Genomic DNA, 16,482 nt, shown 5'->3' with positions numbered 1-16,482 from the left:
TTTCAAAGAAGGAGATAATCACCCTGTATGTAAATGCTTTGCATGTTCTTTGGCATGGTAAAAATATAGCACTTATCACAGTAGTGGCCTCGCAAATAGCCTTTAAGTGCTGTTTGCTTAGCTGGAAGCAGATGCCACAGGCCTTGACAAAACAACCCTGCCCCGTGGTTTGCAACTCTTAAAGGGCACACCTGGGGCTGCATTAGGAAAAACAGATGGACGAGATGTTATAGCGGCAAGAGCTAATTGGACATCCCACTGGTGGATGCTTGAAGTAATTGGGGGCTTATTGTGACATATGTTTACCTTTTCACTCGTGTTAAAGATATTGTTTTGCTACTCACCATGAAATAAGCTACTGGCCCTGCGGTTTCAGCACCTGCAATTCTTCTTTGACTTTTTTGTACAATGTGAACGTAATAAAAAACATGCCTTTTCTTTTCTTTTTTCTTTTTTGCATCGACTCCTCTTTGTGTGTAAATATCCTGACCTTCAGAAAATCGCCGCCATCGTGTGAGCAATTAACCTTCAGCTGAAAATGGCCCCGGTGAGAGTCAACTACTGGAAAATTATTCCAAACACTCTGCTGCACCATGATGGCTTCCACATTTGGAAGCCGAAAAGCAGCCGTGGTCCACTGCAAACCATGGACTGAGATGCATTCAGTTCTGCTTCTCATGCATTCAGTTCTGCGTCTCCCCAGACTGAGCAGCATAATACCGTCAAGAAGCACAATGTTTCGTAACTTTAAAAGGAACGGGGTGGGGGGTGGCCTGCAGGTAAGAAACTGCAAATTGTGAATGCATTGGAAAGGTATCTTTGCCTGCATCTGTGCAAGCTCTAGAGCAGAGGTTGGCAACATTTTTTAGGCGCAGGCCGGTCCACTGTCCCTCAGACCTTGTGGTGGGCCAGAGAAGTGGCACCTGTTGAACTAAAGACAAGCCAGAGGGAAAGAATTTACTGTCAGAATATAAGATTTGGAATACAGAGTGGGAAGGTTTGGGGAAGTCGCAGACTCAGGTTAATATTAAATAATGTAAAGACACAATGATTGATTTTAACCTTTTCTTTACTTTTTCTTTTGTACTCTTTTGTTGTTGTATTGTTTGTATGTATTGCTTTTGTCTTTTTTTCTGTATCTGTTTATTTGTATTGTGTGTTTATTGATTGTAAAACTAATAAAATATCATTAAAAAAAAAAAAGAGAGAAGTGGCACCTGGGGGGGGGGGGGAGCTGGAAGAAGAGGTGAGGGGGGGAAGTAGTCCTCCTCACCACCCCCCAGCCCCAGCCCCAGCCGCTGCGCTTACCTTCCCAGGGGTTGCCACCACCATCGCTGCTGCTGCTGCTTCTTGTGGGTAGTAAGTAACCAAACAAACCCCTGTGTTGCAAAGAGAACGTCAGCAATGTCTAAAGTGACTACAGTGGTACCTCGGGTTACATACGCTTCAGGTTACAGACTCCGCTAACCCAGAAATAGTGCTTCAGGTTAAGAACTTTGCTTGAGGATGAGAACAGAAATCGTGCTCCGGCGACGCGGCGGCAGCGGGAGACCCCATTAGCTAAAGTGGTGCTTCAGGTTAAGAACAGTTTCAGGTTAAGAACGGACCTCAGGAACGAATTAAGTACTTAACCCAAGGTACCACTGTACATTATTACATGAACACTGTTCCACAGCATTTGATATTTTCATTCACATACATTCATTCGAAATAAGATGGGTTTATGAAGCAATTCTATATCCTCCCACCACGCTGATGAAGAATTCTACGAAACAGTAGTCAATATCCGGAGTCGCTGTTCAGTGTTGGCCATCATACTTGCTGAATACACAAAGCTTCACAGCTTGTCTTTCATCATACAAAGTCTGGTGCCTCACTTCATTTAAAGATTTTCAGACTTTGAGACTAAAGATTTCATTTTGTACTTGTTATGGTTTGAAGGAATTTTATAAAGATTGTCTATAGCACATGTACGTGGTCATTGTGTTGCCTAGGCATTGCTGAGCTTCTCGTGGGTAGGCAGAGTGAGCTCGTCCGCTCTCTGGCCCACAGGAGCACCAGGGTGGTGGTGGAGGGAAGATGAGCAATGTGAAAGGGCTGGCTCTGGAGAGCAGCTGCTTAAACGGCTCTCAGCCAGCTCTGCCCAGCTCCCTTCCTCCTCTAGGCAGGACAGGGAGAAGTCAGGAGGGAGGGAGGGAGGAGGTGCCGCCGTGGTGTGTGTGGGGGGGAATGGAATGGTGCAGGAGAGGGAATGGTGCAGCCCAAACGAACAGAATCCCTATGCCAGATCCGTCTGTGGGCCGGATCCTGAAGGCAATTGGGCCTGATCCAGCCCCGGGCCTTAGTTTGCTGACCCTTGTTCTAGGGATGCTGGAGAATTAGGATGAAAATGGAAGAGGAGTTGGAAATTGCTGTGGTTCTTGCGTTCACAATATAATTGTTGTTCTTTTCAAGTCTGCAAACGACACGTGATTAATGGCTGGGGCTTTTTCTACATTGTTTTGTCTTTCACTTTACATTGAAACGAATTCAAATTACATAACTTAAGTTAAAAGGTGAGACAGATCTTGAGTTTGGCTCAAACCAAACTGCAGCTCAAGGGAAGCAGTCGCTCACTGTGACAAGTGGAGGTTGCATCAGCAACTGCTGTCTTCTTACATCCTTAGCCAGAGCTCTTGTCACATTTCACTCAGTGTCACTGTCATGCCATCTTGCTGGTGCCAATCAGAGGCGCCATCTTCTCAAGTTGCAAGGAGCCAGGGGGTGGATCCGAATACCCTCTGAACATTGAGGAGGCCCAGCCCCCTCAAAAAAAATAGGGGTTGGTGTGTATGGTCTCATTTAACAAGTCCATGTTCCGTTTATGCTTGACTCTCCCAGAATATGAGTTGGGTAGAATATCAGCTCACTCTAACCAACTAGTCCCCTTGTGCGGTAGCTGTAACCTGCCCTGTCTTTCCTTCATCAAGTTCGATACAAACTCTCACTCCAAGCTATAAATGTGGTTTATTCTGGTTATAAAAACAGCCATGGCATTCAGCTCAGAGTTATGATTTCAGCTTGTTAGATTTAGATACCTCTATAATTAATCAAGGCTTTGGCTACAGCTATATGCATCGTGTGTGCATTGCTTTCACTTAGGCCTTAGGAAATTTCTGAGAATATGTTTGCCAGTTTCACAATATGACTTATCTGGAATCCAGGGCAATAGGGTTTTGTTTTGTTTTTTTAAAAAACCCTTCCTCCCTTGCCCTACCCCCCCCCATGAGAATTGCCCCTCCCTATATTAAGAACAGAGGCAGCTGCCTTCTCAAAACAAATAGCAGCTTTGGATGGGGGGGGGGTAGCAGGTTTGTTTTGTTTTTTGAGACTGGTAAAGACAGCACAAGGCATTGTATGGCTATTTTGAATGCATCTTTGATGCTTATGTTCTGTTTTTAAAGAGTTCTGCAAGTAAAAGTTTCAATAATATTTTCATGGGTCTGGACAATGATTTCTTCCAAAAGGAGTCAGTTTTTATGCTTCCAGCAGTTACTTCAGACTGGAATGTTAATACCTGCAATATAGCGGCCTTCCTTTTAGTGGATAAACGACTTGCTAACATTTACAGTACTCTAGTGACCTTCTCAGAAGGATTAGTGAAAGCATCCAAAAGCTAAGAGGAGAGTCGTATTTAAAGGTGGATTTCAAATTGCCACATATTACCTAGATAATTTGCCCTTCTGAAAAGTCTACTGATATTCTTGTGGGGTGAGCTGCTCATAGCACTGACTTAATGCTGTTTGTGTGTGTGGCTCGCTAATTGAATAATTCACTCAAACGGCAGTGCTGCTCTTAGCAGAGGGATATCAGTAGCAGCTGGAAATGTTGCAGTAGCTTTAGCAGTAGATACTTCTGGAGGGATTGAATCTGCCGTATATAAAATAGCAATCTTTGGATATATTCAAGAATCAGCTCACTTACTCTTTTTTAAAGAGACCTTGCCCTCCTGGCAGGGCTGGAGCAGGATCAGTTGCCAAAAGAGACATAGCAAGTGAGATTAGGGACTTGTCTACACTCGTAGTTTTTAACGCTAAAAATGAGTTTTAAAAGGGCTATGGTAACCATATAGCCATATCAGGGTTTTTTTTAAAGACAATAATGTCTTATTAAAATGTGACACCAGAGGGTGCTGCAGAATTCTCCCTGTCAAATAAATGGGTAAACCTTCAAGGAAGTGAAAGAGAAACAAAATGGGTAAGCATACATTCAGCATGGGTGTTTTTGTTGTTTAACCTCCAACCAGGCAACAGGGATGAAATGAGCGTTACCATGCATTGGAGCTGTCCTTGACCAGTCTGACCTTTCTGCCTCTTGCTTACCAGTTCAGGAGGTAGAACTGCCAGTTAGGTACCTCCTCTTGAGCCTTGGTGTTGCCAGTGGCAGGGGTGGGATGGGGAGCAGGGACAAAGCTAGAATTGGTTTGTGAGGTTGCGTCAGGGACAGTGTTGAGGAGGGCTGCACTGAGGAAGAATGGTGGGAGCCACCCCTCCCCCTGATCCTGAATCTTCCCAGGAGCAGGAGGACAGTATAGATTTGGAAGAGTGGTTTGCAGAGGGGCATAGTTCACAAGGCCAAAGCTGGGAAATACTGGATGGTGAACACCTAGGAGAAGAAACACTGGAAGAGAGAGGGTTAACATTCACAGTCATTGGACAGCATTCCTCCACTGCCCTCCCCAAGGTCGAGAAGAGCTCAGAAAGTCTCAGAACAGAAAGCACAGGGGGTACAAGCTCAGATTACAAGACGTAGGAGTGATGTAGATTAATAGGGACGGAGAGGGTGTGAGCCTTAATTGGGAGCACCGCCATTTCTAGGGAGATGTGTTCCTTTGTCTCTCATTGTGATTATTAAAGAATCAAATTGGTAAGATGTTCCTTTCGTTTGATCTTCTTATTTACTGCAACGGGGGAGGAAGCCTATTCCCTGAAGCCTGACAGGTTGCTACTTCTTGGGGGGAAAAGCTCGAGCCCTGTGTTCTTCAGTGTGGTTCCAAGATGGATACCAGACCAGAAACTGTGTAACAGAAACCAAGAGTTGTTGCTCGTCTTACTGGTATAGGCTACATTCATTACACTGCCAGTAACTGGCTCTGGATCCACCTGCTGTTGGTCTTTGATGGAACAAGTAGCCTTGACGCCAAACGCTGTTGAATCCGCTTGTCATTTACATTTGAGATTCGCTTTTAGGGGATGTTTTTCCCTTTTGCCGGACTGCAAAAATCAGCCACAGGCTAATCTGCTTGGAATGTCAAGGAACCCTGGGCTGACGCCTTGATGTATGAATCGTCTATGCTGATAACTCTCCGCTGGGCTTTGATGAATGCATAAAGAGCTGGCGGATGAGCAGAGGTTTTGATTAACTCTGCCAGCCTGGGCATACTTAAACTTCAGCGCAATTGTGTATTGTCAGCCCGCTTGTCTCTTGTGTGCTGAATTCTCATCTAAGCTCTTAAAAAAAAAGAAAAAAGAAATATCAGTTGGAAAATGCCAGTTTCTCTTTCAGGCTGGCTTTTAAAATGAAGCCTGAATCAGGCATAATTTGTCTGGGTAATATTTTTCTTTCTCTCCAAGTAGCTTTGAAATCAAATTACCTTTAATGTTTATCACCTCTTGTATTCACATTTTCATTAATACAGTTTTCCTAACGAAATGAAAACGTTTCTCTGCCAAGCACATCCTCGTAGAGAACAGATAGTTCCTGTACGTAGCTCTGTGTTTCAGGGACCAACAAAGGCTGGCGGTTAATTTTCATTGGGGGGGGGAGGTGGTTTGAACATTCTGGATGCCAGTGAAACCAGCTTTTTATTTGAGTTGATCACCCCTTGCATCATAATTAATGAAGGCTTTCAGATCATAGCAATCTGTATTGTTTTAGGGTCTCAGCCTCCCTCTCTCAGATGTAACTCTTGGATCGTTGGCTTAAGTTTTCCATTCCAACTTGTAACAGAATCAGAATGGGAAGGGACTTCAAAGGTCATCTAACTCAATCCCTTACTGATGCAGGAAATACACTGCTACAGCATCTCTGATTGGTGTCCATCCAGCCTAATGTTTAGCCTAAATCCTGTGTCTTGTAGTTTGAACCCACGCATTTGAGTCCTACCCTCTGGGACAGGGGTGGTGAAACCTTTCTGGCCAGTGGGCCAGATCCTTATGTCTCCATCCCCAGGCTCAATTCCCTGATGCCATATTGACGTCAGGTGGCACTGCACTTTGATGCCTCCAACCTGTTGGGACGTCAAAGCCCAGTGCCACCCCTCCACTCACTGTTCTGTCCTTTGTCTTCTGTCTTTGTACACGCCCCCCTTCCAGATGAACCTACGATGACGCTCTGTATTGCATCGTACCATCGATTCATTTAACTCAGAATTGCACAATCTGTGCAGCAACTCTCCAAGTTTTCAAGTAGAGAGATTCTTCCTAGCTCTGTTACACAAGATTCTATTAACAGAAGATGCCAGGGACTGAATCTGGAACCTTGTGCATACAAGGCTCTTCCTGTTCTTCTCCAAATCATTCACTTGCCTTGGGGCACCCTGGGAAATGTAGTTCTGTGAGGGAGGCTGTGGATCTCTTACTGAAACTCAGAATTCTCACTACCTTTACCAAACGGCAGTTCTTTAGAGGAAGCTGTGTCAGTTGAATTGATATGAGGATATGCCCTTAGAGAAGATTCAGGTGCTTGACAAGCTACTTTTGAAGTTATGCAGAACACCTATGTTTCTCCAGGCTAGAACTATGTATGAATTTCTATATGTGCTTTTTAGACATATGGGTGACACATGGGCTCATTCCAGTGTATTTCTGTAGCACACATTCGGCTCTGAAGTCTCTTGTGAACTACTTTCATACTATCAATGTTTAATGCTGTTGACTCTGAGTGACTGCACTGTGCTAACATCTAAATATTGCAGAGGTTTGCTAGGTTGCATCCTTTTTGTTGACTGAGAAGCTCATTAAGGACATCAGACAATGGATCACGGAATCCACCACGGTTCATCCTACTTGTGGCAATGACAACGGCAAACAGAGACGCAAAGTTCGAGGCTGCACGTTGAAGCGTTTGGAAGATGTCAGGTGAAATTTGTTGCACACCGTGTTCTTCATGCCTGGGTGGATCATCTGGTAAAAACCACTTGCATTAACAAATTGCTTTATTGTATGCTATGTTGCTTCTGATTTTATGCTCTGTTAACTCAACTAAAGATTAATTAATACCAGTTGAAGCCAAAGACACTTCCTGGAGAAAAGCTGTCTTCCTAGCAGCCTCCACTAGAGCACAGGTGTTCAGCTGGCAGACCAAGACCCATAGTGGAAAACTGAGGAAGCAGAACTATGCTGGGTCAGACTCTTTGTCCAGCTCAGCCACCATTTTCTACTTGTGATTTTCTGCTTCCTTGGTAGGTCACAGGCAGAGGTTTCCTCATCTTCCAGATCTTCCAGGACTTAGACCTGTGTTGTACCACTGAGCTACAGTCCCTCTCTCTACGTGAAGAAACAACTATTTCTTGTTTTCTGGATCTGTACTAAGTATCAATACAGACGCTTGATTTGGGATAAACAGGGGTCTAAGGTAGAATATCTGTTCTAATTGCCCGTGTATTTTTCTCAGATGCACGTACCCAACTTTGATATATTTTACATAAAATACGTAAATTTTAAACTGAGTTGCCCCATAATTTTCTTCATTTTAATCTGATTAAATGTGAGTGTCCTGTTTTTTTCAACAGTTGACTGTCTTTTGCTTCCGAAGTGGTTTTTTTTTTTTTTTTAATATCCAAAATCTATTTCATTTCTAGCAGTCCTCTCAGTGCTATAGAGTTAGGATTAACCAGTGTAGAGTTAGCCGGTACCATCAAACGAAAGTGTCAAGTACTGTTAGATGTATTAAAACTACAGTGGAATTAATTACCTTGGTAGAGGACCACAGAGTCGGGTCAATTAGATTGGCCCATGGTAATTAAAGTCTCAGATCTTGCCAGACCATCCTCTACGGGCAGTTCTTGAGAAGTGTCCAGCGTTCAACTCAAGGCCTTCTCTGTGAAACAGTAGGAGCTCATCAGGAAAAGCTGTCAAGATCCTACAGTCAATGTTAATTCCTTGAGTGACCTCCGTTCTGGCGTAGGCAATTGCAGAATGTACAGGCTGTTCTATTACTTCTGAATGGCAGCGCAGGTGTCAAGATAAAGCAAAGCCCCTCCCTTTTCCTTACCTCTTCTCGTGCTGAACTTCTATTTCACTCCTTAACTGCTCTATTTCAAAGGCTTGACAACTTGACAGGAGTATTACAGCAAAACCTCAGCATTACAGCTATCTCAGGAAGGAAAGTGGTTCATAATTTCAAAATGCCTGGAACTCTGAAAGTTCTCCCATTCAAAGGAGTGAGGGATGAGGCACCAGGCATTCAAACAAGGCTACATTTGGTGCTATTTCCCTTGGAGGGAAGGGAAGAGGAGAGGGGGTTGCTTTGAAAGTGAAACTGTGGCAGATCTTCCAAGTGCTCCTATTTTCCCAGATTTACAAAAGCCATGCTGGTTTCTGATTTGATCCCAGAATGTCCTGCTTTTCCTCAGGACGTCCCTAATTTCATCAGGTACATGTTGGAGGGTATGGTAGGACGTCCCTATTTCATCGGAGAAATGTTGTAGAGTATGGAGTTATGTGAGATAAGTAACTATACAACCTTTAGAAATCTGAAGCCAGCCATGTGTAGGGAAGTTTTTAATGTTTAATTGTGTGTGTGTGTGTTGGAAGCCGTCCAGAGTGGCTGGGGCAACCCAGCCAGATAGACAGGGTATAAATAGTAAAATTATTATTATGGAATAGGACATCCTTATTTTCATCGGATAAATGTTGGAGGATATGCTGTGGCAACAGGGAGAGAAGTTGTGGTTGTGATGGGGACAGCAGGGCCCCTTAAACCTGGCAGTGCCATTGACCACTTCCTATTTCCACTGAGCCCAGGACTGCCCATTTGAGAATTCTGTGTCCTTCTTGCATGAACTCATAGCTTTGGGTTAGAACCAGAGTTGAAATTAAAAGCAAGTTTTATCCAGCTATGGTGAGAGATCAGCAGCAGCCCAGGTGGCTACCCTGTACTTCATTTGAAGTCTCACTAAGAGCAGAGGTGCAGGATCCCAGACTTAGACCCTAAGGCCCACACTTACCAGGGTCATTGCTTATAGACTGCAGAAGAAGCCTCGAGATGAGGGTAAGTAAATAAATAAAAAACTTTCAACATTCCTACTATAATTTGGTAATATATTGGCAGGCGTATATTGCTTAGGAGTGTCTGAATATGTTTGCAGAATTCAGGACCAAAACATGCTTTCAGGCTTGAACAGAATTAGATTCTGCTAAAATGGATTGAGCAACTTGTTTCTGCACATTACATGCCGGGAACTAAGTCAGTGTTGCAATAGGCAGGTTGAGACGCACAAGCTCCAATGAGCTATTCAGTATATGAATCTGTCAGTGCCAGCCTTAAGTCTTATGTTTAATAAACTATGCAGTATAATGCCTCTCTGTATCTCATCAAACAATGTTAGCCAAGATGAGATGGATGGAGTGACAGCCAATGATCAAATATATTTTTAAAAACCCATGTATTGTTTTCTGCATCCTTGTTTCCTTTTGTCAATTCCCAGTTTATTACTGACACCTCAAAAGGACTCACATATCTAGTTGGCGTCTTCATTTCAACTACCAAAATGATCAGCAATTGAAACAGAAAGGTGTTGATGCTGAAATGCCACCGCCAGGCTGACACTTCACTGAGAATAATCAGAAACAGAGGGGTTTGAAATCTGAGTTGCTGCTCCAAGCTCTCTACTGGCACTATGACACCAGCTAGCATTCTGTTCACAGTTGCAAAGTCAGTGGACCCTGAATGCTAAAAATTCATTTGCAAGAAGAGAAGGGAAGATTTTCCGCAAACTGTGCCTGTCAGAGAGACAACCTAAGCTATATCATGTTTCAGGCCCTTGACGCACAATACAAAATACTCAATAACCTTTGGGAAATGCTAGAACATGTTTTAGCCAAGTGAACATATTTTGTAGAAGTTCCATCACAAAAGTTCTGATAGCTTTGAAGGCAATGAGGCCTCTAGAGCTGCACCAACTTATTCCACAAAGGCTAATATTATGCCTTGTCTTTGATCCATGTGCTGCTTTCATGAATCAGGTATGGTGGGGGCTGCTCCTAGATTATAATTATAATTATAATTTTTATTATAATATTAATAATAATTTATTTATTTCTATAATTATTTCTATACTACCACCCTTCATCAGAAGATCACAGGGCTGTTTACAATATAAATAACACAAAACACATATCATAATAACATACAAAAACAATAACATCCTCACAGTATTGTTATTTATTACTACTTAGAAGCAGTGAGGCGCACTGTTGAGATGGTGCAGTTCTGAGTAAGCTCAGTAGCTATTCTTCTCCATCTCAAAACTCATTTGCTGATGCAGGTAAAGGACCCCTGGACAGCTGAGTCCAGTCGAATTCGACTATGGGGTGCGGCGCTCACCTCCACTTTCAGGCCAAGGGAGCTGGTGTTTGTCTGCAGACAGTTTTCCTGGTCACATATGTGGCCAGCAAGACTAAACTGCTTCTGGTGCAATGGGATACCGTGACAGAAACCAGAGCGCATGGAAATGCTGTTTACCTTCCTGCCACAGTGGTACCTATTTATCTACTTGTACTGGTATGCTTTTGAACTGCTAGGTTGGCAGGAGGTGGGACAAAGCAACGGGAGCTCACTCTGTCGTGCGGATTCAAACTGCTGACCTTATGATTGGCCAAGCCCAAGAGGCTTGGTGGTTTAAACCACAGTGCCACCACTGATGATGCAATAGGTCATTGGAAGAGAATCTAGATCTCTCTGAAATGGCAGCCCACAGCCAGCTCTGTTGGGTTAGAGTTCATTATTTTTCATCTCCCCCACCCTCTCCCCCAAAGTGAGGCATGTGATGTAAGAAGAATATAGATCTATCATTTTAATCTGGAGCTTATTAACATTCTCTTTAATTTGTGGATTTGTGTTGTATATGTATTCAGATCCTGACTGGAATTCAGTCCAGTCCAGACATAAGTCTTTCTGCTGCAGGAGTCAGATAAAACAATTAATACACAGCACACGGAAGAATCTGGTTAATCACAAACCACACTCAAACAAAATAGCAACTGAAAAGCTACAAATGTTATTTAATGAGAGATTTATAATAAATATAATTCACATATATATATTTTCAGTAAATATATCAGCATGACCTGTTTTTAAAATTTGTACCTAGACAATTCTAAGGTTTTTATCTTTTACATGTGCAGAAACAAATATACTCTTTAAAAAAGTGACAGCTCATAGAAGATGGAAAAATAAAGAGATCACAGGAATTTCAAAGACTAAATCTGCTAAAATCTGTGTAACACACAGCTTGAAATAGATAGTATTACAACCTTGAGAATATGTAGTTGTGTGGATGATGTTTAGTAAACCACATGAGTAAAGAGTTAGTAAAGTTAACTAACGGAAAGACTGTGCAAAGTACTAGTGATGCACAAGCTTGATTTGTTTTAATGCCAGGATGCACAAAATGAATGGAGGTTGCACAGCACATGAATTTAATGGATTATGCATAATGGGCACAATCCACTGAAATACATGGAGGTTGCGCAATGACACTACTAGGTTTTCATGTTCAGATTCTGCTTATTTGAATTCAGCTTTTGCAGGAGAACTTCCTGGTGGATTGTGCTGCAATGAGTGATGTGTCCATTGACTAAAAAAGAAGTATTTTAAAAAATAAAATCTAAAAATGACCAAGTCTTAAATTATGCTGTCCACCCATTGGAATGCAATGTGAGAATTTCTTATGTACAGCTATTTATATAATCTTTGGATTTTTCACATTCTGGTTTTAAATTAACTTTGCAAACAGAGACAGTTCTTAGATAACAGAGCTCTATCTGGTGGCTAGCAGCAAGAACATTTATAGTCTTCCTTCTTCTTACTGATTTTTCAAAAATAAAGCAGCTCCACACTGGATCCACTGATCTTGGCTGCCTCCACATGGAACATCAATGTTTGTCACCACGCAATCCCTCTCAGCACTGGTGTAAACTGGCAAAGAGATGCATTCATCGGGAGAATAGGACCCATAAGCATTCTGTCAAGAAAAAAACAATCCATTTGAATGTGAAGGCGTTAGATGAATTAATCTCATGACGCTCAGGGATGTAAAGGCTAAGTGTGACGAATTCATTTATGTTTAGATATCAGAAGAGAACTTGAGTAAGAGAGAGCAGAGTAGGAATGGATATGTCAACTGCTGGAAAGCCTTGCTAGCCAAATGCATTCAAGGTCACTACCAATTACCAGGACTCATTTCATACAGGGTTGCGAAATTAGGTAAGAATGCCAGGAACTCAATGAGGCTGACACCTGTGAAATTAGTCTCCACAGTTAGCAATAGGGTCCTCATGTGTGCACAAGTCTTTGATTTAAGGATGTGCAACCTGAATAATGCAGTGAATTGGGGTGATTCAGGTCATGGTTTCAGATTACTGATTAATATGGTGTCTTTAGGTGGATCAAGGGCCTCAAAAGCTTCTGAGCCACTCTGTGGCTTGGGTTTTCCAAAAAGTTAAGCATACATCATTTTTATTCTATTTTATTTTCTGCGAGATATGATCAACCAGACTGGTGAAACAGCCAGAGTCTGAGAAGGGAAGAGGTGGATGTGTGTGCAAGAGAGATGTTTTATTTTGACCAGGTGTGAGGAACCTTTGGCCTCCTCAGATTTTGCTGAACTACAAGTCCCATCATCCCTGGCCATTGGCCACACTTGCTATGTCTTATGGGAGTTGTAGTTCTTTAACGTCTGGAGGGCCAAAGGTTCCCCACAAGCAGTTTTGACAGACAGGTCTAGCTTAATCACAGAGAATTATTTTCTGAGGCTACTACAATTGGTGTTTTAGGAAACGGATGTTAAAGTAAATAAACAGAGAAGGGTGTAAGTAACAGTGTGAGATTATGGGAGCAGCCTGCTTCTTTCCCAGTTATGCTTCTTCCTAACAATGAAAAATAACAACACTATCTTTTTAAAATTAATAACACAATTCTATAAAAGCAAGCCTTGCTGAATTCAACAGCGCTTACAAGCAGGACTACAGCAAAAGAAACAGATTTGATAGGTGTGAACTGTGCCCCAATCATTTTATCCACCCTCTGTTTTCTAATATGTCCCAGAAATCTGTGTTTCCTTTTCTTCAAGGACAAAGCAACATATATTTTTTCTGCAATAAAATTACCAGTTTATACTTTCATAGTGAAAACCCATGTTTAAGGAAATTAGCATGTAGAACAAATTATTTGAGGCTTCCAAATCTGCATTAAATAAAGATGATTACTTTAATTGGAAAGTTGTATGGAGTACAATTCTTAATGTTCAAGGTTTTTTAAAATCTAATTCTATGCATTTAAATAATATTTGGGATTTGTTTTTCTTTACGTATATGTAATACCAAACAACCCTTGTATACTGTTTATAGAACGTTCTGCTTAAAATGTTATTTAAGGGCACATTCAAAACTTCTCACTTTGCTCCTGGCAAATTAGTAGCAATTAGGAGTGTGCATCAGCATCAGGATTCCTAACTTCCTACCCTTTGTGGACAGAAGTGGATAAACTGTGCAGGTGTGGTAGCCCGTCTACAGTAGATTAAGCCAGCCAGAAACATTCCACTGGGTGCCTTTAAATTTGATTTTTAATGGAAATGTGTATAGCTTTCTTTTCCCCCCAGCAGAATTTGGAGAAATTTGCAGGCATGGTTGTCCAGTGTGAGCTGTAGTCGTTCTCCTCCAAAGGAAGCATTACAGTTTCCTTATGAGCCACAGTTAAGGGAGTTGATGGTTAAGGGTATATGGAACAGTTAAGGGTATGTTGAGCCTGGAAAAGAGGAGGTATCTTCAAATACGGGGTCCTCGCTGCGAGATCACATTCACCTGGTGCTATACCAGCTGCACTGGCTCCCGGTGGAGTACAGGATCAGGTTTAAGGTGCTGGTTTTAACCTTTAAAGCCCTATACGGCCTAGGACCCTCGTACCTATGGGACCGCCTCTCCTGGTATGCCCCACAGAGGAACTTACGGTCTTCAAATAAAAACATCCTGAAGGCCCCAGGCCACAGAGAGGTTAGGCTGGCCTCAACCAGAGCCAGGGCTTTTTTGGCTGTGGCCCCGATCCGGTGGAACACTCTGTCACAAGAGACTAGGGCCCTGTGGGACCTGACATCTTTCCGCAGGGCCTGCAAGACAGAGCTGTTCCACCAGGCCTTTGGTTAGGGCGCAGCCTGACTCCCTCCTTTGGCAATCTTTACAGAACTTAAGCTTATGGTTGCCATCAATTTGATTTTAATTTATTTTTATAATGAAATGTTTTTAGAATGTTGCACTATTTTATTGTTGTTAGCTGCCCTGAGCCCGGCTTCAGCTGGGGAGGGCGGGATATAAATAAAATTATTATTATTATTATTATTATTATTATTATTATTATTATTATTATTTATAAAGGGCTGTCAATGGAAGATGGAGCAAGCTTGTTTTCTCCTGCTCCAGAGGGTGATACCCAAAACAATGGCTTCAAGTTGCAGGAGATTTGACTAAACACCAGGAAGAACTTTCGGACAGTAACAACTGTTTGACAGTCTCTCTCAGGAGGTTGAGGACTCTCCTTCTTTGGAAGTTTGTAAGTAGAGGTTGGATGGCTATCTGTCATGGATGCTTTTACTCGAGATTCCTGCATTGCAAGGGATTGGAACTAGATGACCCTTGTGGTCCCTTCCAACTCTACAATTCTATGATTCGATCATTACAAATAATATAGGACAGATACTGTAGGTGTGTATGAGAGAGAGTGATAATAAATTATGGTAGACTAAGATTAAGCAATTCACTTTGGCAGAGTCAGAGAGAGGCACACATACAACTAGGGGCTCACTTGAGTATATGAAAGAAGCAGGCGGAGCTAAAAATAAAATGAAATAACTCAGCTTAATTAAAAAAAAAAAAGACTCATATACAAAGTCTCAAATCTAGAGGGGGTAGAGGAATGAAACTCTACCAAAAATAAAAGTACAGCAAGGTAAAAATGGAATGAAATAGAAACACAAATAATTCCAGCATTAAACTGAAGGGAAGAGGGATAATACTGCACCGTGATAAAACTTTGCACCAATTCCAATGAGAAAAGGATATTAAGAATAGACTGAAAAGGAACATTAATGCACCAACCCTACATACAACTAAGCTGTGTCTGTCTGTGTGTGTGTGTGTGTGTGTGTGTGGAGAATAGCACTGCATTTAATAAAAATGCACAAAAGTACTCAGACCAAAAAAAAGAAAAGAAAAAAAAAGAATGGATTTTTTAAAAAAGAAATTGAAAGTGTGGAGATGGGAAGAAAAGCTCAACCTAGTTCACTGAAAGCTTTTGCTTCTCAATAAAATAAAATAAAATAGCAGATTATTGCTACCAATTTGAAACAAACCTTTTTGGAGACTCTGCTTTGTCATGAGGGACCTTGCACAGATTCTGCTGTGGGAAAGCCCCCAAAGGCTCTGAGACACTCCAGTTTGACCCAGAGTTCATATGAAGCACATCTCTAGCAACAATACACTTTACTGAGATCCAGTAGTGAATGCCATTGTCCATGTCTTTGTATCAAATGTTCTTTTGATCTGCCCTTGCTGAGGTTTCCCCAGCTGATCTCTCAGAATTGCACTAGGCGAAGTCTTATGGGATCATAGGAAGTTTCTACACATGACTCAAAACTGCCTTTGAACCACTCTTGAATTGCTTCTACACGTGCGCCAACATTGTTAATGGAAAATAAGATACCTGAAAATCATGACTTCATTAAAAAAAATAATCATATAAAGATTCTTATCAAAGTGTTATATTCATTCTATAAACACAGGATATACACACAGCACCCCAAAAATCTGAGGGTCAAATAAATGCAGCTATGTGTCTCCTTTGCCTCAACTTAAACAAAAAGGGATAGCAGTTTTGAGAGCAGAAGGAGGTAAGTGTATGGAAGGGCTGAACAGTCTATTTCTTTCTAGCACTTTGTCAACTCAAAAGCACCCCAAACATGCTTCCCCCCTGCAGAAAATATACAAGGTCCTTTTCCCCTGAGAATGAGCAAACAGGTTGGGGTGAAAAAGCAAAAGTGAGGTCTTGAGCAAATGAACAGCCAGAGGGGAAAGAGTAAAATACACCCTCCCTGTTCCTTACTGCAATATTCAATGCTGTTTTTAATTAAGAAAACACTAGAGGGAAAGAGTCATATGACTGCATATCACACCTAATTTGGTTCAGATTTCAGTTTTATGGGGAAACAAACTGCAGACAATCTGGCAATAA

At 41.9% G+C, this 16,482-nt stretch overlaps 1 protein-coding gene across 1 annotated transcript in view; it reads right to left on the bottom strand.

The window, feature by feature from the left end:
- Positions 1-11,241: 11,241 nt before the first annotated feature.
- The window catches only part of DYNC2H1 (dynein cytoplasmic 2 heavy chain 1), a 154,872-nt gene continuing 149,631 nt past the window's right edge, over positions 11,242-16,482 (bottom strand). Inside the window, exon 90 of the mRNA XM_083435941.1 lies at positions 11,242-12,226. Within this exon, the coding sequence (XP_083292067.1) occupies positions 12,068-12,226 (159 nt within the window). The 3' untranslated portion in view covers positions 11,242-12,067. The remainder of the gene's footprint in view (positions 12,227-16,482) is intronic.

Source organism: Podarcis tiliguerta (assembly GCF_965153285.1).
Source record: "Podarcis tiliguerta genome assembly, chromosome: 4".
Lineage (NCBI taxonomy): Eukaryota > Metazoa > Chordata > Lepidosauria > Squamata > Lacertidae > Podarcis > Podarcis tiliguerta.
This window is presented reverse-complemented; position numbering and strand designations above follow the sequence as displayed.